We start from the raw sequence: 24,892 nt of genomic DNA, 5'->3' as shown, positions 1-24,892 counted from the left end.
GTGATACTGTCGCTTTAAGGACTTCCCACGGTGCGAGGTGCGACGTCGTGCAACACTCTCAGGCGCCGTCGTCAGCCTGTTTCAAGCTGAAAACCTCCACATTTTAGGCTCTATTGATCCAGGATGTCGTGAGAGAACAGAGAAGTTTCAGAAGAAGTCGGTTTCAGCATTTTATCCGGATATTCCACTGTTAAAGGAGATTTTTTTTAATGAAAGACGTGCAGACGGGTCCGCGCGTCGGGACGCAGCCGGCGCGGTGCGGCGGCACAGGAAAAACACCTCCGTGTTGATAACCATTTGTAAAATCCAGGCGGCTTTTGATGGCTTTCAGTGGAGTGAGTATATGAGAAATTGTTTAACAGCTGGGCATGTTCCAACTTGTCCTTAAGGCTTCCAACAGAGGTGTTTTTCTTGTGGCGGAGCGTCGCGGCGGCTGCGAGCCGACGCTGCAATCCGCCCGCATGTCTTTCATTAAAAAAATCTCCTTTGACAGTGGAATATCCGGATAAAATGCTGAAACCGACTTCTTCTGAAACTTCTCTGTTCTCTCACGACGTCCTGGATCAATAGAGCCTGAAATGTGGAGGTTTTCAGCTTGAAACAGGCTGACGACGGCGCCTGAGAGTGTTGCGTGACGTCTCGCACCGTGGGAAGTCCTTAAAGCGACAGTATCACCTCAAAATCTCTCATCAGCCGTTAAAATTTTCACCGAAAACCAGCTTAATTTTTTCGAACCGTGTCCACTTCGATGTGTCTCACAGGTTTAGAAAAAATTTTGATCAAACAAAGCGCCAGTCTCTCAGCAACTTCTCAGACAAAGGAATTCCGACGAGGGGCTGGACGACTCCTCCCACAAGGAGTGCTCACAGGCGAATGACGTCACCGACAGGCGTGGAAAAACTCACGCATGTGCACGAGGGTTCAAGCATGTCTGACGTAAAAACATATGAATGAAATCCATATAGTTTTTGAAAAAAATAAAAAGGACCTATACTTTATTGACAGACCTCGTATCTGTAAGGACTCGTTTCCATTGGATTCCCCTGAAGCTTTATTAGTGGAGCAACTGCACTTAAACACTGAGCCACCACAATACAAGAATTGCTGCCAAGCTGTAATGTGTAATTGTGCATTAACGCACAACTCAAGTGAAAATTACCCAATTAGCAACGCCACCTGAGTGAAGTTCACTGTGTGTGAACTCAGACCAGGGTTGTCATGATTCGCCACATTCAGTGGTGATGCCCATGACTCGCCTGCCTCTTTTGACACGTGGGGATGGACCAGGTGTCTGCTTGGATGGTTGCCATCCAGGACCTGAGGCAGTTTGGATGCAATAAGGCACGGCAACAGCGCATGGTCACAGAATTGATAAAAATACATTTGTGACCTATAAAAACAGATTATTTTTCATAAATCCTAATTGGGTGTAGATTTGACTAATTACAGTGGGGGAAAATAAGTATTTTACCCCTTGTCAGTTTTCCAGGTTTTCCCACCTACAAAGAATGGAGAGGTCTGTAATTTTTATCGTAGGTACACTTCAATTGTGAGAGACAGAATCTAAAAAAAATCCAGTAAATCACATTGTATGATTTTTAAATAATTAATTTGCATTTTATTGCATAAAATAAGTGTTTGACCCCCTAGAAAAACAGAGCTTAACAATTGGTACAGAAACATTTGTCTGCCATTACAGAGGTCAGACGTTTCCTGTAGATCTTGACCAAGTTTTCACACACTGCAGCAGGGATTTTGTTCCACTCCTCCATACAGATCTTCTCTAAATCTTTCAGGTTTGGAGTTTCAGCTCCCTCCTTTCTATTGAGTTCAGGTCTGGAGACTGGCCATGCCACTCCAGGACCTTGAAATGCTTATTACGGAGCCCCTCCTTAGTTGCCCTGGCTGTGTGTTTGGGGTCATTGTCATGCTGGAAGACTCAGCCATGACCCATCATCAATACAGGGCTGTGAAAACTCAGCGGATCTGCGGGATTCCGCGGATTTCATCATGGGGAGGGGGGTGGGGTGTTAGTGATGTACTCTTTAATCGTGAACATCACTGAGTTTTTACAATGCTTATCGCAAAGCGTTCTCTTTTTTACGACATCGTGTAAGTTTTATAAGTCTGCAGACACTGAGCTGTGTGTTACAGATACACATCAGTTTCCTCTGATCCGCGGAGTTTCGCGGAGGAAAAATGCCACTCAAAGCGTAGCTGTTATGACAGTTGTCGTAAAGCAGGACTGGTTGGTTGCTGTGGCGACGCTGTGTGGCTCCTGTGCGACGCTAAAGCTAAACTTAGCATGTGGACATCCCAAACTTTTAGAGCTTTCAAATTTGTAAAAGAAGATTTGTGCAGCATGTCTGTGTCACGGAGTGACGTCCCACAGAGAGAAGATGGTGAGAAAGACTGTTTGAAAAAGTCTTATAAGGACAAGAATCTGTGGAATTGTCGCTGGCTTCATCAACACTCCTGAAAGATAAAAGAAACTGGAAAAGTGAAGTGTGCTATCAGGAAACACGGTAAGAATTTTTATCTCTGGAAAATAAACATTCTGCTGTTCAAACAGGATTTTAGACAAGATTATGTGACTTTTTTCACTAATCTAGACTTTCTTTCATTGTAAAAAAGACATTGTGGCTTTGAATGGATTTAGGCTGCATGAATTTACACAAGAATATAAGTGAGTTTTTACTGTAAGGTATGTTGTTGATATTTTACCATGATTTTTCCAAATATTCTACAATCTTTAGCTGTGGTTTTTGAAATGCTGTAACAGTCTTTTCAGTCTTCATAAATTTCATGTAGTTTAATTGTTCTGAGTTAATGCAGAATTTGGTTTACAATTAAAAGGAAAATCATTCCAGGTCCTAATTCCATGTCATATTCTGTTATTTCAACATCATCGACAGGTCAAATAAAAGGTTGAATGTAGGATCATTTAAATATCCACAAATTTTGAGATTTGTTCTTCCAGAAGATGCTGAAAAAGTATCATTAGATAAAAATTTAATTCTGGGGCCCCACAGGGCCCTAGACCCCGGCTCCTGGGGAGCTGTACCCCCCGCATATTTTCCTCTGATTTCACAATTTTCATTTCACAGTCCTGTCAATACTCTTACTGAGGGAATGAGGTTGTTTGCCAAAATCTCGCAATACATGACCCCATCCATCCTCCCTTCAATACGGTGCAGTTGTCCTGTCCCTTTGCAGAAGAGCACCCCCAGAGTATGATGTTTCCACCCCCATGCTTCATGGTTGGGATGGTTTTCTTGTGGTTGTTCTCATCCTCTAAACATGATTAGTAGAGTTGATTCCAAAAAGCTCTATTCTGGTCTCATCTGACCACATGACCTTCTCCCATGCCTCCTCTGGATCATCCAGATGGTCACTGGTGAACTTCAAACGGGCCTGGACATGTGCTGGCTTGAGCAGGGGGACCTTGCTGCCCTGCAGGATTTTAAACCATGACAGCATCATGTGTTACTAATGTAATCTTTGTGACTGTGGTCCCAGTTCTCTTCAGGTCATTGACCAGGTCCTCCTGTGTAGTTCTGAGCTTATTCAGAATCATCCTTACCCCACAAAGTGAGATCTTGCATGGAATCCCAGACAGAGGGAGATTGACAGTCATCTTGTGTTTCTTCCACTTTCTAATAAATAATCATAACAGTTGTTGTCTTCTACCAAGCTGCTTGCCTGTTGTCCTGTAGTCCATCCCAGCCTTGTGCAAGTCTACAGTTTTGTCCCTGGTGTCCTTAGACGGCTATGGTGGACAGGTTGGAGTGTGATTGATTGAGTGTGTGAACAGGTGTCTTTTATACAGGTAACAAGTTCAAACAGGTGCAATTAATACAGGTAAAGAGTGCAGAATAAGAGGGCTTCTTAAAGAAAAATTAACAGGTCTGTGTGAGCCAGAATTCTTGCTGATTGGCAGGTGTTCAAATACTTATTTGCAGCAGTAACATACAAATAAATTATTAAAAAAATCATACATTGTGATTTCCGGATTTTTTTTTTTTTATTCTTTCTCACAGTTGAAGTGTACCTACGATAAAAATTACAGACCTCTACATTCTTTGTAGGTGGGAAAACCTGCAAAACTGACGGGGTCAAATACTTATTTTCCCCACTGTATTTCAGTCAAATGACATCTGATCGACAGATGCCATCACCGTGCGCCAGCGCAATTTTCTTAATAATCATGGATCATGTTAGAGCTCTGTAGCTTAGCAGCAGGAGCTAACATTAGCATCACTTTGACAGGATGAGCTGCTGAAAATGATCATCAACTCTGTGAAGAAAGCTTCAGCAGGCTGTTCAGAGTACTCGATAATTGATGGTAATTTACACTCGGCTTGTTCTGAAAGCACAAAAACTGTCTCGAGGCATCGCTGCGGTGAACTTTTAAAAATAACAAAAATGTAGTATAGTGCAAATCTTTTCATACATCAAAAAAAAATGAGGCACACTCTGGCTGAACAATAACACCTGCAGTTACGGTACATCCGGAAAGTATTCACAGCGCTTCACTTTTTCCACATTTTATGTTGCAGCCTTATTCAGGAGTAGATGAAATTCATTTTTTCCCTCCCCATAATCCTACACACAATACCCCATAATGACAGTATGGAAAAAAGTGTGAGATTTTTGCAAAGTTATGAAAAATAAAAATCTAACAAATCACACGTACTAAAGTATTCTCCGTCTTTGCCATGAATCTCAAAATTGAGCTCAGGTGCGTCCTGTTCCACTGATCATCCTTGAGATGTTCCGACTGCTTAATTGGAGTCCACCTGGGGTAAATTCAGTTGACTGGACGTGATTTGGAAAGAGACACAACCTGTCTACATATAAGGTCCCACAGTTGACAGTCAGAGCACAAACTAAACATGAGGTCAAATAAGTTGTCTGTAGACCTCCGAGACAGGATTGTCTCAAGGCACAAATCTGCATGGGAACAGAAACATTTCTGCTGCTTTGAAGGTCTCAATGAGCACAGTGGCCTCCATCATCTGTAAATATAAGTAGTTTGACTCGACCAGGACTCTTCCTAGAGCTGGCTGCCCGTCTAAACTGAGTGATCCTGGAAAAGGGTCTTAATCAGGGAGGTGACCAAGAACCCGATGGTCACTCTGTCAGAGCTCCAGAATTCCTCAATGGAGATAGGAGAATCTTCCAGAAGGACAACCATCTCTGCAGCAATCCACCAATCAGGCCTGTATGGCAGAGTGGCCAGACAGAAGCCACTCCTTAGTCAAAGGTACATGGCAGCCCACCTGGAGTTTGACAAAAGACAACTGAATGACTCTCAGACCATGAGAAAGAAAATTCTCTGGTCTGATGAGGCAAAGATTGAACTCTTTGGTGTGAATGCCAGGCGTCATGTTTGGAGGAAACCAAGCACCATCCCTACAGTGAAGCGTGGTGGTGGCAGCATCATGCTGTGGAGATGTTTTTCAGCAGCAGGAACTGGGAGACTAGTCAGGATTGAGGGGAAAAATGAGTGCATGTACAGAGACATCCTGGATGAAAACCTGCTCCAGAGCGCTCTGACCTCAGACTGGGGTGACAGTTCATCTTTCAGCAAGACAATGACCCTAAGCACGCAGCCAAGATATCAAAGGAGTGGCTTCAGGACAACTCTGTGAATGTCCTTGTCATTATGGGGTGTTAGGAGTAGAATTTTGAGGGTAAAAAATGAATTTTCTCCATTTTACAATAAGGCTATAACATAAAATGGGGAATGTGCTTTGAATACCCTCCAGGTGCGTGGTACGCCTCACAGCTTCTTTAAACACTGTCAAGTTATGTAGTTGATTTTCAGTAATAAAATTTTTTTGACCTTGAATATTTTTTTTTTTCCTTCCTCCAGGCCTTTATAAGGCGCTGTCTAGTCTACCGTAAGGAGGACCGCATTGATGTGCACCAGCTCGCCAGTGACCCCTTCCTCCTTCCCCACATCCGCAAGTCGGTGGCCTCCTCAGGCACTTCGGGAATGGCTGTAGCCTCCACTTCGAGCTCCTCAAACAGCAGCACCTCAAACTGACCCCACACCCTTTAACAGACTAACAGAACCAGTTGAAGAGTGGGATGGTGGGGAGCGACACACTGTAATGTCTCACCTCCCGACAGCATCCCGCCTCGACTTGAAGACAGAGAACATGGTCAGATGAGGGCACGGGGTGGTTGTGAAGTCACAGATGGGTTGGGCAGGACGACTCGTATCGCTCCTCATCCCCTTGCTTCTGCCCACCCCAGCCTACCTGTCCTCATTCTCAAGACAGTGGCATTGTTCTGGGTCGGGTCAAAGCCCCAGTTGACTCAACACTAGGGATGGGGTTTGGCGCTCTTGTCGTGAAAAGTATGGTTCAATGTTTGAATTCCCCCAACACCCTGCAAAACAGTTTTAATATAAAAAAAAATACAATTAAAAGAAGTATAGAACTGCTTCAGCTCAACCAGGTGGAAAGGACTATTTAAGATTTCATACGCATACTCACGCACGCACACACACACACCCACCCACCCATGCATGAACCGTTTTGGTCGTCTGAACTCCCCCGAAAATCAAACATTTGTTTGCATTCATCCCCCCTGAAGCAGACTGAGAGTAGCAGTACGGCGGGTTATTGTGTTGAATCCTGAGTATCTATGGCACTATGTCATCCACCCTGCTGTTCTGGGATCCTCCACCCTGCTTAAATTCCATGCAGATACTTTGTGAAAGAACAGACTGAAGCTCCTCCCCCTGGCACCCCTCTCTCCCACCTCAGAACTCCTGTGACCAAAGCTTATAACTTCCAGCTGGTGGCAGTATTCCACCTCTGTTTTGTAGAATGAATGGGTTTTAGAATCTTGTTACTTGATATGAAGAGGAAGCTGTTATGGAATGACTCCTTTGGATTTTTTTTTTACTTTTTGATTTAATCGGTTTTATGGAAAAACTATTGTGTTGTTCAAGTTGCCTTTAATTAGAAATGTTACTGTATTGATTGCCCGCCTACCATAAACACATATTTATTTAGGTATGTTTGAATTTATTTTCAGCCAATAAATGCAAGGGACAGGCTTACTTCATAGTACTGTTGGGGGGAGATTGGGCCTTAGCAGAGTTGCATAAACCATTAAATACCATTGGTTAAATTTTTTTTCTGGGTTTATGTTTGAGGGATTTACAATACATAAATTATTCATGACTATAATGTATTTTTTTTTCCATGTTAGTCACACTTGAACGCAAATGAAAATTCACAAAATGACTAAATTTCAGCTCCACCAAGTAGGTGCTGGATATCTTTGAGCTGTATTCTTCAGTTTCAAATTGTTCGAAAGAAAAGTGCATCAGTAAAACACAAATACCAGTTCAAAGCTGCGATCCAATGGGTTGATTGTGTGCTTAGTTTCTATTAGAGCTCTTGGCAAGCTTATGTTGTGCCTGCATTCATTCTGTTTTGCCTGCAGTAATAGTAAATGTCCACCAGGTGGAGATATTGCTCCATTTCAAGAACCTTGAGACGCCACAATCTGTGGGTGTGAATGTGTTTGTCTATATATGGCCGTGTGATAGACTGCCATCCTGTCCAGGGTGTACCCCGCCTCATGCCCTGTGACTGCTGGGCTCCAGCCCCCAGTGATCTTTAATTGGAGTAGGCGGTTGGAGATGAGTGAGTGTATTGAGTCGCTTGTGTAGACAAAAGCCTCTAAACCTTTTCTTGTTCCACATAAATCTATTGACGGTGTCCAAAATCAAACTCTTGTTCATAATGTCTGTGCATTGTTGTATTGGCTGCTTCTATTAAGCTGCCTGCACAGCAGATAATCATGCTCCACCTCACCCTGCCTTCTGCATCTTCTTGTGTCACACCAGTCACCTGCACAGCCTCTTTGACCACATCGATAAACCTCCTCTCTGGCCTAAATTCTTGCGCTTACTGATTTTCAATCCCCTTCCCTCCAGAGCATTCCTCCACTTCTCCAGGCTCATCTCAACCTGCTGCCTGTAGAGCACAATGTCATCTTCAAATGTCATAGTCTATGGAGTCTTGTCTGCCAACAAAAAAGGGCTCTGAGGTGATTCTTGGTGCAATCCCATCTCCAAGTTGAAGTTGCGTCAATTCTGCACATCTCAATGCTGTCACACTGTCCTCAAACATGTCCTACACCACCATCAGAGTATGCTAGTCCTCTTCCTCATACAATACCATAACACTGCTATTAGTACTTCGTCATAACGTATCTCTAAATGTGGTATTCACCTTTTTTAGCCCCGCCCACTTTGACAACAGAGGCATTTCCGTTTTGTCTTTGGACTTCTGCTGAGCGGTGTTTTCAATATAGAACAATAGAAGTCATTAGATGGGTAGAAACAAAAACCTTTTTGAAAAGCTCAAAGGGATTGACTCTGGCTCACCCATGGGTCATGACAGAGTGGGAAGATGACATGAAAAAGTGGCCCTCGATTATTTTTAACTACTTAGTGTTGTCACTCGGCGTGGACGGTTTGGCTATGAGGAACTACGAGCTTCGTGCTGCGCAGCTCATATAAAAGCACAAGTTAAAATACTACCCAACAAGTAGTATCACCGTAATGCCAAGATTACGTAACATTAATATACGTATGGTGTTTTTTCATGCAGTGCTTGGTTGTATCAAACACTAGAAAATGAGTAAATTAGATAACAGCTAATGCTACAAACACAGCTTACCCGTTTGTCTTACGAGCATCCGCCGTGGCTTCTTCAACTTCTTCACTGGGTAAGGATCCAGTGGTGTGGGTTTTTTTTTCTCCACAAAATGTAAAGAACAGACATAGACGTTTGGGTGGATTTTTCATATTCAGCGCCTTTAGTGAACACCAGAGATCCACATCTTTCGATGGAGGAGGGAACACGTTAAATGCTGGTCCACAGCAGTCAGATCTCTCCTTTCCACGTTCAAAATGTTCTGAAAGCGATAGTTTCCTCCTCCTTCCAGTTTTTTCGACACTTCTAGCGTACTGTGTTCCCACGTAGCTAATCAACGCAGTGGCAAACCGGAGGTTGCTTGACAAAATGGAGTGGCCCACCCTGACTTCCTGAATAAGGTGAATGGTTAAAATTGTAAAAAAATAAAAAAAATTGCCATGCTGCGAGATCTCAGTAACATTGAGAACTGCATTGAGACGCTCTGATCACGATGCACTTTAACCGCTGCACACAGACAACAGGATTAACATCGCAACATAAAACTATTTTTATATTGTGCCTAAAACTCTTGTGAATATATTTTCTGGGTTTTTAGACGTTATTGCATTTGTTTTATGTAAACATGCGAGAATCACAGTCTCTCTCTGTTATTTTCAGTGGGAGCTGCTGTTTTTTACAACACTGTCCTCTTTGTTCCAGACTAATATAATATATCTGAAATTCGGTTTGCATTTATTAAATTCCACGGAGATTAAACGTAGCAGACACGAATTATTCGTTGTTTTAGCAAGTTTTCAGGGTATCATGCAGCAGTCTCTTATTAACGTGACGAAAAGCATAAAAAGAATACATTTTTGTAGTATAATATTCATTTACAATTGTCATCATGTGGATTCTCTATATGTTGTTTGACTGCAGCGACTCTGGCAGGGATTATGGGATACGTCAATAGGGTGAATGTAGCATCTGTTACTGGCCAGTATGGGTCACGTGATCATAAGGCTACGTACTTGAAGATTTGCTGTTGACACATAGATTCCTAAACTACATTTACCACAACCACTAATCCTAACCATAACAAGGCTATGCTAGGTACGATATTAATTCAACTACGTACGAATAGCACACTTCCTTAAAATCGCTTTGTCACAGACTGACCCTTCAATCATTTCACCAAGTTTGGTCCAAACTTCGTGAAATTATATTACTGTCATCAGGGTCCTTTCCAGGCCGCGGCGGGTCCACGGACCTCACGTTGGATCGCCCCACTGACGCACTCGGTGTTGACGTCGCTCCATTCATTTGTCTCTCGGCTCCATCAGATACACACGAAGGAGCTCCAGCGACTTCCAACAAGTCTTCTCCGCCTCCTCCTCCGAGAACTCTCGCTCTACTCCTCCTCCTTTTTTTTTTTTTTTTTTTTTTTAATTTTTCTTTTCGCGTGTTGAGCTTTTGTTGTTTGAGTGTGCGCGTGCGGTGAGATGAAAGTCAACGAGCGGCACCGAAACAAGGAGTCCAGCGGCGCGTGGACACAACTTCTATTCTACAAATGCACTTTATATTTATTCATCTTGACTCTGGAACTGAGGAGTGTGACGGGTGAGTTTTTTTTTTTTTTTAACCACCTTTTTAAAATAAATAAACAAAATAAAAGCTTTGGCGTCATTCATATCAAAGTGGAAAAATCGCGCTCACGTTGGTTGTATTTTAGATTATTTTGTTTTTGGTGACTTGCAGCCTCAGTCAGACGAAATGAAGTGGGTTTTTTTTCATTCTTTTCTTTTTTTATTTTTAACGTGATACTTTGTAGATTTGGTGCATCGGTTTGCCACGAACCAAAAGTCCGAGTGTTGAGTGGAACCAGATGTGGAGAAAAATGGAGGAGGGAAAAAAAGCTGCAGGCTTCTTTATTCACATTCGTATTCATACGACTATATAATTTAAGTCAAGGCGCTGTTTATTCGCTTTCAAACACTGGATGATGATGATGATGATGATTATTATTATTATTATTTTAAGGCTGCTGCTTCATTAGACCCCTGCAGGCAGATGTGACCTTTATCCTGTTCCAGGTTGTAATTAACACATTCACTCCAGACCTAACCGACTGAAAACATCAGGCCTATGCATGACACAGCGACTGCATTGTTTTTTATGACTCAGGAAGACCTTTCCTTATTATTGATTGTCAGACTGAATATCAACATTTACATTGTGAGTGACAGAAGGAATGCAGCATGTCCTTGAATAAATGCATGCAGTTGCTATGTAACGTATATGGAAATACTGAATTGTACCAGGGGAATCTTATCTCACACAACTTGTGGAGCACAATGTATCTTTCCCTACTCTGCATTTCCACCAGAATGACTCGGAAAGCAAGTTAAAGTTAATATTTTAATGGACAACATAATGCACAGAAAGTTATAGTTCATGGTGAATTAGATTTGGCACTGGACCCCACATGGCAGAGAGTAGACTGGCAATAGCTGGCGGCAGGCCCTGCCCCACCCCAAGCAACTACCTACTTTTGGCATTGGGGTGGAGGAGGGGACATCTTGTTGGCGATCTGCAAACAGCGAGAGGTGAGTGAGAACATTGTTTTAAGAAATGTGTGTGGCTCCTATTGTTTCAAAGCTGATGACTAATGGAAACACCTGCTTCATTTAGCAGTTAAAGCTGATTTAAAAACTTGAGTCCTCTGGTAGAATTTACACCGTGCTGCTATTCCAGGACCCAATTTACGCTCTGTACCACAGATGAAACTGAAGTCAGCAAGCTTGTAATTTCAGCACATAGAACCAACTTACTTAGAAACTGCAGTCTTTTAGGGCATTTTTAAACCTGAAAGTATGTTTTGTCCGGTTAGCTTGGTTTCACATTGCAAGGTTGCATTCGCATGACGTCCTTACAGCCCAATGTCATCATCTATACAGGTTACGTCTTCCTATACTTGACATTCATTGGTTTGTAGATGATCATGCTCTCCTTGTCAATTTGGTGGATATCTGCCAAATTGACAACAAAAAATGTAAATTTAAAAAAAGTTGAGTTTGAATCTAGAAAAAAAAAATTAAAGAACTGATTATTTTCAGTGTAGCTACACTGCTAATGTTACAGTATTATTACTAACAGCATGTAAAGTTGCGTGTCACCAAAAGTTAAAAATTTTCTACTTTTACTACCTGCCTCAGCTACAAGGACAAAACGGATATTGTTTCCTCTTTAACGGGGAGAAAAGACAGACAGCACTGCAGAGAGTCACCCCATTTTAATCAGGTAAATTAATAAATTATGCTTTTTTCTACTACTCTTTAATGGGTTATAGTAATTTGAATGTCCGATCTATGCAAAAAGTGTTTTCACACTGCAAACACATGGGACCACGGTTTATTTTGGGCAAATCAAGGCCTCTTTTTTTTTTTTTCTTCTTCTTTGCCGGTTGGGCCAGATTTTTGTAATTTTGGTCTGGACTGTGGTCCAAGACAGATTTCACACCTGCGATTTTAGTTTGGACCAAACAAGGTAGGTATGAAAGCACCCAAAGTCTGGACTTAAGACCCTTCTAAAGCTTTACAGCAACCAGACTTCTTGTTAGTCTTCAAGACATTTTAACACTCATCATAATAACTTCTTCAGTTTTAAAATGATAATTCTTAGAAATAATTTATTATACGTAGATTTCTAGGTTTTATAGCAGTCGGTCTGCTCTATGTGAGTCTGATCCTGTCACATCTCAGAAGCTAATCAGTGCAGGATCTGGTTAGTACTTAGTACTTGGATGGGAGTCCTCTTCACAGCACCAGCCGCTGTGTGTGTTTCTCCAGGTGAAACTGGAGTTGCATCAGGAAGGGCATCCAGCGTTATACTTGTGCCAAATACCAATGTGGTTCTGGCCGTATCTGCTGTGGAGACCCCGAACAAAAAGGGAGCAGCTGAATGGACAAGATTTCTAGGTTTTATGAAGTGGAATCTGAGGGTGAGCACCTATGCCAATGGGTCTTAGAGCTTACATAGGATACTAGAGGTGGGCGATACGGGGAATTTTGGTATTGATCCGATACCAAGTAAATACAGGCCCAGTATCACCGATATCGATACCGATACTTTTTCATATTTAAGCTTCATAGATCCAAAGGATCCAAACGACCTAGGATAGAATTTCGCCAAACATTGTATGTGACAACAAAATACTTTATTATCACAATCGACATTTTTGTTTAAAAAATATCACTCAACACAGCTTAAAACAAAATCTCCTGAGGTAGAGGGTTGACTCGAGGAGAGCGCTGAGTGGGCAGGCCAGGCTCAGCCTACCTGCATGGCTGTTGGCTGGCGCCTCTGAGCCACATGACGGCGCAATAAAAGACCAGGGGGGGGTGCACTGCGCCTTGTTGTGTGACACAGCACAGCGCTACTCTTACAGACAAAGAGTAGACTTTGATAAATCTGCGTGTGCAGCAGTCAGTGTGTGCGGGAGAGAAAAAAGCTTGAGTATCGATCTTTTTACATGAGGATCGTTCATTATCAATACCAGCGTCGGTATCGATATTAGGATCGTGCCGCCCACCTCTATAGGATACCCTACTGATGGGTGAGGGGTTTCAAATTTTCTGTAGTCTGCAGTCGTTTTCATAAAACTTCATGTTGAAATCACAGGAGAGAGATTAAAAAAACTGATTAAATGAAAACACCTTTGATCACAACTTGATCTTCCTCCAATGTTTATCTGCCTTCCATGTAACCATGTGCCCACATTTTGATGAAATTTGATTATCAGCGACAATAACTGATGACAGATTGTGATTATAGGTGTTCCTGATCAATTATCTCAAACTGGACAAGCTGTTCATCGATAACCATTTAATTGTTCTGACATTACTAAGATACTTTCGATGTTCCGATGATTCCGAGACCTTTTGATATTTCAGAGAAATATCCTTTGAAATACACACAAATATATAAATTTCAGTTCCACTGAGATTTGAACTCAGACTGCTGGATTCAAAGTCCAGAGTGCTGACCATTACACCATGGAACTGCTCTGTCAGTGTCCATCTGTTTGAAATACAGGTTTTCCTATGGAACAGGCTGCTTCTCTTCTTCCCTTCCTCTGTGTGAAATAAGAGGTGTACATGACAGGAACCTGAATTACAATTGTACAATATGAGTATTTATTTGATATATATGAAATTGCATACATTCCTTTAAGTATCTGTACAATATCTCTGCGATTACAGTAATATCACAGAGATAAATTACAACAGAGGGGGCTTATTGCTGCAATTATCAGCCATTGCACCAAGAAAACACATAAGGCAGGTGATTTCTAGTACTTCCATCTTCAGCAGCCCACAATAACAGGACACTCAGAAAAACAATATATTGGTGGTATGTAAAGACCACCTTATGACGCTGTGAGCAGGATTCAAACCTGCGCAGGGAAACCCTATTGGATTTCAATTCCAACGTTTTAACCACTCAGCCATCACAGCCTTATTCCAAAATAGAGTAAATTCATTTTTCCCTCAAATTTCTAACAACACCCCATAATGACAACATGAAAAAAGTTTTTTTTTTTTGTAAATGTATTTAAAAAAATAAAAACTAAGTGTTCACACCCTTTGCTCAATACTTTGTTGATGCACTTTTGGCAGCAATTACAGCCTCAAGTCATCTTGAATATGATGCCACAAGCTTGGTGCACCTATCTTTGGGCAGTTTTGCTCATTCCTCTTTGCAGCACCTCTCAAGCTCCATCAGGTTGGACGGGGAGCGTCGGTGCACATCCATTTTCAGATCTCTCAAGAGATGTTCAATCAGATTCAGGTCTGGGCTCTGGCTGGGCCACTCAGACATTCACAGAGTTGTCCTGAAGCCACTCCTTTGATATCTTGGCTGTGTGCTTAGGGTCATTGTCCTGTTCAAAGATGAACTGTTGCCCCAGTCTGAGGTCAAGAGCGCTCTGGAGCTGATTTTTATCCAGGATGTCTCTGTACATTGCTACAGTCATCTTTCCCTCAATCCTGACTAGTCTCCCAGTTCCTGCTACTGAAATCCATCCCCACAGCATGATGCTGCCACCACCATGCTTCACATGTTTCCTCCAAACATGACACCTGGCATTCACACCAAAGCGTTCAATCTTTGTCTCATTAGACCAGAGAATTTTGTTTCTCATGGTTTGAGAGTCCTTCAGGTGCCTTTTGGCTTCTGTCTGGCCACTACCATACAGGGCTGATTGGTGGATTGCTGCAGAGATGGTTGTCCTTGAAGGTTCTCCTCTCTCCACAGAGGAATGCTGGAGCTCTGACAGAGTGACCAGCGGGTTCTTGGTCACCTCCCTGACTAAGGACCTTCTCACCCGATCACTGAGTTTAGATGGGCGGCCAGCTCTAGGAAGAGTCCTGACATTTCTGAACTACTTCCATTTAAGGATGATGGAGGCCACTGTGCTCATTGGGACCTTGGCTCATTGGGAGAAATATTTCTGTGCCTTGAGACAATCCAGTCTCAGAGGTCTATAGACAATTCCTTTGACTTCATGCTTGGTTTGTGCTCTGACATGAACTGTCAACTGTGGGACCTTATATGTAGACAGGTGTGTGCTTTTCCAAATCATGTTCAGTCAACTAATTTACCCCCCAGGTGGACTCCAATTAAGCTGTAGAAACATCTCAACAATGATCAGTGGAAACAGGATGTACCTGAGCTCAATTCCAAACTTCATGGCAAAGGCCGTGAATACTTATGCACGTGTGAGTTCTTAGTTTTTTTTTTTGTTTTTTTTTTTAAATTGCAAAAGGGGAAAAAAAAAAAAAAACATTTTTCACATTGTCATTGTGGGGTATTGTGTTTAGAATTTTGAGGGAAAATATGAATTTCATCTACACTCAACAAAAATATAAACGCAACACTTTTGGTTTTGCTCCCATTTTGTATGAGATGAACTCAAAGATCTAAAACTTTTGCCACATACACAATATCACCATTTCCCTCAAATATTGTTCACAAACCAGTCTAAATCTGTGATAGTGAGCACTTCTCCTTTGCTGAGATAATCCATCCCACCTCACAGGTGTGCCATATCAAGATGCTGATTAGACACCATGATTAGTGCACAGGTGTGCCTTAGACTGTCCACAATAAAAGGCCACTCTGAAAGGTGCAGTTTTGTTTTACTGGGGGGGGGATACCAGTCAGTATCTGGTGTGACCACCATTTGCCTCATGCAATGCAACACATCTCCTTCGCATAGAGTTGATCAGGTTGTCAATTGTGGCCTGTGGAATGTTGGTCCACTCCTCTTCAATGGCTGTGCGAAGTTGCTGGATATTGGCAGGAACTGGTACACGCTGTTGTATACACCGGTCCAGACCATCCCAAACATGCTCAATGGGTGACATGTCCGGTGAGTATGCCGGCCATGCCAGAACTGGGACATTTTCAGCTTCCAAGAATTGTGTACAGATCCTTGCAACATGGGGCCGTGCATTATCCTGCTGCAACATGAGGTGATGTTCTTGGATGTATGGCACAACAATGGGCCTCAGGATCTCGTCATGGTATCTCTGTGCATTCAAAATGCCATCAATAAAATGCACCTGTGTTCTTCGTCCATAACAGACGCCTGCCCATACCATAACCCCACCGCCACCATGGGCCACTCGATCCACAACATTGACATCAGAAAACTGCTCACCCACACGACGCCATACACGCTGTCTGCCATCTGCCCTGAACAGTGTGAACCGGGATTCATCCGTGAAGAGAACACCTCTCCAACGTGCCAAATGCCAGCGAATGTGAGCATTTGCCCACTCTAGTCGGTTACGATGACAAACTGGAGTCAGGTCGAGACCCCGATGAGGACGACGAGCATGCAGATGGCCTTAACCTGAGACAGTTTCTGACAGTTTGTGCAGAAATTCTTTGGTTATGCAAACCGATTGTTTCAGCAGCTGTCCGAGTGGCTGGTCTCAGACGATCTTGGAGGTGAACATGCTGGATGTGGCGGTCCTGGGCTGGTGTGGTTACACGTGGTCTGCGGTTGTGAGGCTGGTTGGATGTACTGCCAAATTCTCTGAAACGCCTTTGGAGACGGCTTATGGTAGAGAAATGAACATTCAATACACGAGCAACAGCTCTGGTTGACATTTCTGCTGTCAGCATGCCAGTTGCACGCTCCCTCAAATCTTGCGACATCTGTGGCATTGTGCTGTGTGATAAAACTGCACCTTTCAGAGTGGCCTTTTATTGTGGGCAGTCTAAGGCACACCTGTGCACTAATCATGGTGTCTAATCAGCATCTTGATATGGCACACCTGTGAGGTGGGATGGATTATCTCAGCAAAGGAGAAGTGCTCACTATCACAGATTTAGACTGGTTTGTGAACAATATTTGAGGGAAATGGTGATATTGTGTATGTGGCAAAAGTTTTAGATCTTTGAGTTCATCTCATACAAAATGGGAGCAAAACCAAAAGTGTTGCATTTATATTTTTGTTGAGTGTATTTTGGAATAAGGCTGTAACATAACAAAATTGAAAAAGTGAAGCACTGTGAATATTTTCTGGATGAACTGTAATATGTCAGTTTCATGTGCCATTATGTTAGCATTTTTAGTTTTCTTTATATTCATAATGTCACATTTTGTTTGTTAGCTTTATTCAGCTTCACACTTGGCTGCATAAAAATTTAATAATATTAAACCGGTGGCAATAGTTAACATTATTAAACCCTGTCTACTTAAACTCCTTACCTACTCTGAGATCCATTACCAGTCACCGTAGCAGATTTTGTCACTGCTTAAATATAATTAGAGATTGTTGGGGGGGGGGTTTCTGGTTAATGAGTGGCCTAACTGAAATTCATCAGTGCCAAGTTAAGTCATACACAGATTAATGACTAATGTAAAAACAGTTAAGTATTTTAGCAAATGCTTTTCATTATTTCTGTCAACGGTTTATATTTTTCTTTATTTAGCCATCTCTTGAGAGTAACACGATGTGTAATTACAGAGTAATTCTCCCATTCATTATGAGTGCACACAGCTGAGCAGCATGGCACTCTAGTGCCAGTGTCGCAGACCGAACAGTCTGCCCCTAAAAATCATCCACCTTTTGCATCTGTGCATGCATCATTTCGGACCACAGCAGCAAATCTGAAACAAAGCAATCAAATGGATTAATGAGATTATTAACCATGATAAAGGTAAAACCTCTTAAATCATTCTAAAGTCAGTTTTAAGCAGAAACGAGGCCGTTATAAACCGCATCAGCTAGCAGTTTGTTTAGCCGCGGTGCTCTGATTGCTTCCGCCGCCTTTTTTGATGAAATAATGCTAAATTTATGTAGAAATGATTGTTGTACAAAAGCTTCAGATGTCTATCGCTGAGATAGATGATGACTAGAGGCAGTTTGAAGCCGAAACGAGGTGTTAATCCGTGAACAGCGCCATCACCGCGTCATCAGGGGGGAACCGATTTTTAGGGGGACCATTCGGTTGGCGACACTGTTTAATTTCACACAAAACATCCATCATTTCAAAATAACTGCAGTAACTCTTACCAGTTGTATTCGATTACAGCTCGCGTACATGTGGATGTACGGTGGTAACCTGTGTGGTTTCAATTTGAGTCCCAGTTTCACAGTGGGATCTCTTTCTGACCCTGGTTGCAGAATGCAGATGTTCATTCTGATAATCGTCTCCGTTGCTTCTCAGGCGAGATAAAACCTGTCCGCAGTTTTGGTTGGCCTCAGACGCCAGGCCGCCATAAACACCAAACAAACAAACACAGCAGGCTGGAATTTCCAGCCTGTTTGTTCAGCAGTCCAAGTCCTGTTTATCTCAAACATCTGTCAAAATACAGAAATATTTGTGCTCAAGCTGTATCTTAAAAAATGGAATATGTGCAAAGAAAATAAATGAACATTGTAGCAGAGACGCGCTTATCCACACATCAGCTTCATACTCAAGAATAACTACAGCCAAAACCTTTGTTCCGTTTAGTCCCCCACACTTGGAGCGTTTGTCCTGGAACCTGGTCCAGCAGCCCTTTGAGGAGGTGGAGGTTCTGGGAAGATCTGCCTCTCTTGGCAAGCATTACTGCTGGTTCTTGGCTGTAGGTTTTCCAGCCTCTCTCTTGAGTAGGAAACCAGCTTCAGTGTTGAAGGAGGGCAACAGAGCAGAGAAGAGGATGAGATCACAGCAGGAGAGCTGTTTCGGCTTAGCTTTCACACAGTGGCTTAAATTAATCTGGAATTCTGTGCTCTTGCTGATTGCCCGCGAGTTTTCTCACATCAAACGTTGAGCCGTGTCTGCTCCAGACTGACGTAAAGCTTCTGTTTGAATCCCTTCTTGGTGTCAGCTTCCGGCTGTCTGCTTGTTCAAAGGCTTTTCTCAAGAATGTCTCAAATAAGTGGACTGTATTTATTTAGTGATTTTCCATCGGGTGCAGATGCTCACAGTATTTTATAACGATGCCTCAAATTCACTCATTCACACATGCACCCATGTCAGCATGCTGCCAACCAAAGCACTCAACTGCACACAGGAACAACTTGGGAATTCAGGAATGTGCTCAAAGACACCTTAGGGTCCGATCTCACTGGGCTGCGACTGTCGGAGAGTGGTTGGACACCCTAAATGATGACCAAACATGCAAATTAGCGACAAATTTGCAGTTGCTATCTTCTTGAAGCTGTACAAACAGAACATCAGCGCGTGTTGTCTGAATGTCAGCTATTTTTTGCACAGACTTGCAACAAAGATTAGATTAGATTAGAAAGAACTTTATTGATCCCTTGGGAAGACTCCTTTAGGGAAATTGAGGTTCCAGCAGCATTGTATAGCAGCACACAGGGTAAGAAGCACACAGTATCAAAAGTTAAAGTAAAAAAGAAAAACAGTTTGCAGTATAAATGCACAATATAAATACCAGACATACTGATCAATACTGGTTTACTGGCTACCAGAGGTGGGACAAAGTCACTGTCAAGTCATGATTCGGCAAGTCACAAGTTTCAAGTCAAGTCTCAAGTCACTTGCAAACAATTGGTCATTATGACTAGAGACTTGACTTGAGACTTGTGACTTGCTGATTCATGACTTGACAGTGACTTTGTCCCACTTCTGCTGGCTACGACTGATCCTCTCATTCCCGTCCTCTGTCTTCCTTTTGCCTGTTACTCCTCCTCCCCCAAGTGAGGAGTAAGATGTCCGCTCAAATGCAATGCGACGCTCTTGCGAATGTTGATCGTGGCCCTCGCAGATGCAAGGATCTGCTGATTTATGTACATGCGAATGGTTGTCTAACGCCACTGAAATGATGACGCGTTTGCACCCAAAGTACTCAGCTGGTATTATACTGCTATTATGTGAATTGATGCTGTGGAAAATCAACCAACTTTACCCAGTAAGGAACAGCCCAGTAAATATTAATAACAGAGCCTAGCATGGCTCCACTGAGGAGAAAAAAAAATACAAAAGGAAGAAAACTGTTATATTTAGTCTGGTTCATATTCCATTAGTTTTAGCTTTATATTTTATTATCTTATTGAGTTATCTTTATATTCATGTAGTTTTTTTTAACTACAGTTTGCATCTCACTTGGTTTTATATTCTGTGAACATTTGTATCTGTATATTCAGTCAGTTTCACATAATGTTAGTTTTAGCTTTTTCGGCTTCTCACTTAGATGTGTAGTCTGTTAGCTTCTATTCAATCATATTCCTTTACTTTTAGCTTCAATGAGCTTCTCATTGGTCTTTATTTTCTAAGCCTGCTTATTACAATTAAGGGTGATGGAGGCGGGGTCGACCCTGGACAGGTTCGTTAGTCTATCACAGGGCTACTTTATATTCACTTAGATTATTTAGTCATCGTTACATTTAGGTAATTTTCGAGTCAGTTAGCTTCACTGTGTTACTTTTATATTTTGCTTCATGTTCCATTAGTTTCATACACATTACAGTTTGTTAAAGTACGGTAAAGTTGTTAAAGTTGGTTCCTTGCTCTTGTGATTCTGACCCCTCAGGCTGGTCAAAATATATTTTTTCCTCTTCAGCCTGGGTCTGACCATTGTTGTGTCCAGTTGCAAAGAGGAACAAATCCCTGCTGATTGTCCAACAGATTATGAGACTTCTTGATATTTCAGAGAAACACTGCATTTGTCATGTATGGGCTTCAAGTGATAGAGCATTTTCATTTGAAATACATATGAATGTATAAATTTCAGCTCCACTGAGATTTGAACTCAGATTGCTGGATTCAAAGTCCAGAATGATAACCACTACACCATGGAATTGCTCTGTCAGTGTATATCTGTTTGAAATGCAGTTTTTTTTTTTTATGGAACGGGCTGCTGCTTCTCTTCTTCCCTTCCTCTGTGTGAAATAAAAGGTGTACATGACAGGACCCTAAATTACAATCATTCAATATCAGTATTTATTTGATATATCTGAAATTGCATACAGTGCTGTAATTATCTGTACAATAAGATAAATTACAACAGAGTTGACTTAGTTGCTGCAATTATAAGCCATTGTGCCAGGAAAACACATAAGGCAGGTGATCTCTACTGCCTTCACCACCCCACAATAACAGGACATGCAGAAAGAAACAAACTCCTGCTGTAACAATATGTAGGTGGTACTTTATGTAAAAACCACCTTCTGACACTGTGAGCAAGATTTGCAGTGAACCTGTGCAGGGAAACCCTATTGGATTTCAAGTCCAACGCTTTAACCACTCAGCCATCACAGCTTTCCTGGCAGTTGTACCTGCTTCATTGGGGTAATTCTGAAGTGAGAATATCATAGACTGTATACGGTGTACCCATAAAGTATTCACACAGCTTCACTTTTTCCACATTTTGTTACGATACAGCCTTATTCCAAAATGGAGGAAATTAATTTTTCCCTCAAAATTCACTCACAATACCCCATAATGACAACATGAAAAAAGTTATTTTTTAATTTTTGTAAATTTATTAAAAATAAAAAGCTAAGAAATCACATGTACATAAGTATTCACACCCTTTGCTCTAAAAAGGGTGTGGAAATGCATGCTTTTAGTCTTTTCTTATGTGGACCTCAGAGTGCCCGACAGATTTTCGTGGCGAGTATGCGCCGCTGAGTTGTTAATCCTTATCCACAATTGCATTCAGACCTTGGCAAATCCCGCTGAAATCCAGCTTCCCCCAGCACGCATATATGTCTAGAAACTGAGAAAATTGAGCTGCTGAATGCAGCTCTTTGTGTTGCCCATGGAAATGTGATGTCATCTGTCCATCAGAACCCAAAATCCATGGGAGACTGACAGATTATGTGATTTTGCCACCAGATAAAATATTCAACTACACAGATAATCAGTTTGTTCTATCCATCATGGTGTGACAAAGCCTTAATATTCAGTTAGAATATTTAGTTATCTTTATATTTGGGTAATTTTAGATTCATTTAGCTTTGCTGTGCTTCATATTGTAGCTTTATATTTAGTCCCAGTTTGTTAATGTACGGTAAAGTTGTTAAAGTAAAGTTGGTTCCTTGCTGTTGTGATTCTGACCTGTCAGGCAGGTCAAAATAGATTTTTTCCTGTTGACCCTTGACCTGGACCATTGTTTCATCCATTTCCAAAGAGGACAGATTCCTGCTGGTGATGAGACTTTTTCTTCTTCTGAACCTGCGCAGGGAAACCCTATTGGATTTCAAGTCCAACGCTTTAACCACTCAGCCATCACAGCTTACATGTGTGGTTTTACCTGCTTCATTGGGGTAATTCTGAAGTGACAGTATCATAGACTATATACAGTGCATCCAGAAAGTGTTCACACAGCTTCACTTTTTCCACATTTTGTTATGTTACAGCCTTATTCTAAAATGGAGTAAATTCATTTTTTTCACTCAAAAATTCCACTCACAACACCCCATAATGAGGTTTTTTTTTTGCAAATTTATTATAAATAAAAAAAAAAATTAAGAAATCACATCTACATAAGTATTCAAACCTGTTGTATGGGCTGAAAGTGATAGGCAGATTTTCTTTGAAATGCACAGGAATGTATAAATTTCAGTTACAATGAAATTTGAACTCATTGTTAGACTCTTAAGTCCAGCGCACTAATCATTACACCTTACTTTTGGTCATTAAAAGCTTCTTCCTCTCTGTGTCTGTGTGAAATAACAGATATCTGTGACAGGATCCTGAATTACAATAACTAGTAAACTACCCCATCCTATGGGCGGGAACTTTGCTAGGTAAGATTTCGAATATTGAAATCATATATCCTGGAATGGAATTATCATTCTCATTTTGTCATTTACCTGCTATATGATAGTGGTGATGGTGACATTTGAGTTTTGCCATTTTACAATCACACTGCTCACTGATGTTTATGCAGCGATGTAAAAGTAATACATTTTGACGCAGCTGTTTCTGGATCAGTATCACCTGTGGTGGTGGGCAGATAAATCCAAATATTGATAATATCGAAATCAAGGTTGGTATTGATATTGATCAATACTGGTGTAATGAGGTCAATATTTTAGTTTCAGGTTCTGTCCTGTATGCACTGCTGCATTCACAAAAGAAGTGCACTGAAGCGGAGAAAAATTTTCTTTTTTGTATTTTATTTCCTGATTGTACTTGAAATTCTACATATTTTATAGCATTTGTTGTGGAGTGATAATTTTGTACACTTTGTTTATTTAAGAAAAGAATCCAGAAAAGAAGTGCAATGAAGGGAGAAATTTTATTGAATTTTTGTCTTTTAGTTTCTGAACAATTTAAATGTTTTTGAATGATAATTTTGTGCACTTTATTTTTTAAGAAAAAAAGAATCCAGACATGACAGTGCATGGCAAAAATTGTTTTGTTTCTGTCCTGTTTTTAAACAAAAACTTTTATTATGATAATAAAGTATCTAATTACCTAGAAACATTGCCCAAATTCTGTCCTGGGTTTTAACTAATTAATAATTCAAAGGAAAATAAAAACACTTAAAGGTCATGAAAATTCATTCAGATTGAGCCATTTGATTATGCATCCACCTTAAGTATTAAAAAGTATCAGTATCCGTATCGGTAGCCGTGATAGTGGCCCTGTATTTACACTCAACAAAAATATAAATGCAACACATTTGGTTTTGTTCCCATTTTGTATGAGATGAACTCAAAGATCTAAAACTTTTTACACAATATCACCATTTCCCTCAAATATTGTTCACAAACAAGTCTAAATCTGTGATAGTGAGCACTTCTCCTTTGCTGAGATAATCCATCCCACCTCACAGGTGTGCCATACCAAGATGCTGATTAGACACCATGATTAGTGCACAGGTGTGCCTTAGACTGTCCACAATAAAAGGCCACTCTGAAAGGTGCAGTTTTATCACACAGCACAATGCCACAGATGTCGCAAGATTTGAGGGAGCGTGCAGTTGGCATGCTGACAGCAGGAATGTCAGCCACAGCTGTTGCTCGTGTATTGAATGTTCATTTCTCTACCATAAGCCGTCTCCAAAGGCGTTTCAGAGAATTTGGCAGTACATCCAACCAGCCTCACAACCGCAGACCACGTCGTGTGGGTGAGCGGTTTTCTGATGTCAATGTTGTGGATCGAGTGGCCCATGGTGGCAGTGGGGTTATGGTAAGGGCAGGCGTCTGTTATGGACGAAGAACACAGGTGCATTTTATTGATGGCATTTTGAATGCACAGAGATATCGTGACGAGATCCTGAGGCCCATTGTTGTGCCATACATCCAAGAACATCACCTCATGTTGCAGCAGGATAATGCACGGCCCCATGTTGCAAGGATCTGTACACAATTCTTGGAAGCTGAAAATGTCCCAGTTCTTGCATGGCCGGCATACTCACCAGACATGTCACCCACTGAGCATGTTTGGGATGCTCTGGACCGGCGTATATGACAGCGTGTACCAGTTCCTGCCAATATCCAGCAACTTCGCACAGCCATTGAAGAGGAGTGGACCAACATTCCTCAGGTCACAATTGACAACCTGATCAACTCTATGCGAAGGAGATGTGTTGCACTGCATGAGGCAAATGGTGGTCACACCAGATACTGACTGGTATCCCCCCCAATAAAACAAAACTGCACCTTTCAGAGTCCTCCGTTCAAACGCCAGCGAGTGTGAGCATTTGCCCACTCAAGTCGGTTACGACGACGAACTGGAGTCAG

General features: G+C 41.6%; 2 protein-coding genes and 3 non-coding genes across 7 annotated transcripts in view; 2 read left to right on the top strand and 3 right to left on the bottom strand.

The window, feature by feature from the left end:
- Positions 1 to 7,078, top strand: part of tlk2 (tousled-like kinase 2) — a 36,230-nt gene extending 29,152 nt beyond the window's left edge. For all 3 annotated transcript variants that reach the window (XM_034190377.1, XM_034190379.1, XM_034190378.1), the window contains one exon: positions 5,879 to 7,078. In XM_034190377.1, the coding sequence (XP_034046268.1) occupies positions 5,879 to 6,052 (174 nt within the window). In that variant the 3' untranslated portion in view covers positions 6,053 to 7,078. The remainder of the gene's footprint in view (positions 1 to 5,878) is intronic.
- Positions 7,079 to 10,096: 3,018 nt separating this feature from the next.
- mrc2 (mannose receptor, C type 2) overlaps positions 10,097 to 24,892 on the top strand; it is a 73,537-nt gene continuing 58,741 nt past the window's right edge. Inside the window, exon 1 of the mRNA XM_034189950.1 lies at positions 10,097 to 10,289. Coding sequence (XP_034045841.1) covers positions 10,172 to 10,289 — 118 coding nt within the window. The 5' untranslated portion in view covers positions 10,097 to 10,171. The remainder of the gene's footprint in view (positions 10,290 to 24,892) is intronic.
- Positions 13,660 to 13,731, bottom strand: trnaq-uug. The gene has a single exon. It is a non-coding gene; the product is annotated as a tRNA-Gln (tRNA).
- On the bottom strand, positions 14,104 to 14,185 carry trnas-uga. The gene has a single exon. It is a non-coding gene; the product is annotated as a tRNA-Ser (tRNA).
- On the bottom strand, positions 20,926 to 20,997 carry trnaq-uug. The gene has a single exon. It is a non-coding gene; the product is annotated as a tRNA-Gln (tRNA).

This window comes from Thalassophryne amazonica, chromosome 16 (assembly GCF_902500255.1).
Source record: "Thalassophryne amazonica chromosome 16, fThaAma1.1, whole genome shotgun sequence".
NCBI lineage: Eukaryota > Metazoa > Chordata > Actinopteri > Batrachoidiformes > Batrachoididae > Thalassophryne > Thalassophryne amazonica.
Note: the sequence above shows the minus strand (reverse complement) of the source record. Positions and strands in the feature narration are given on the sequence as shown.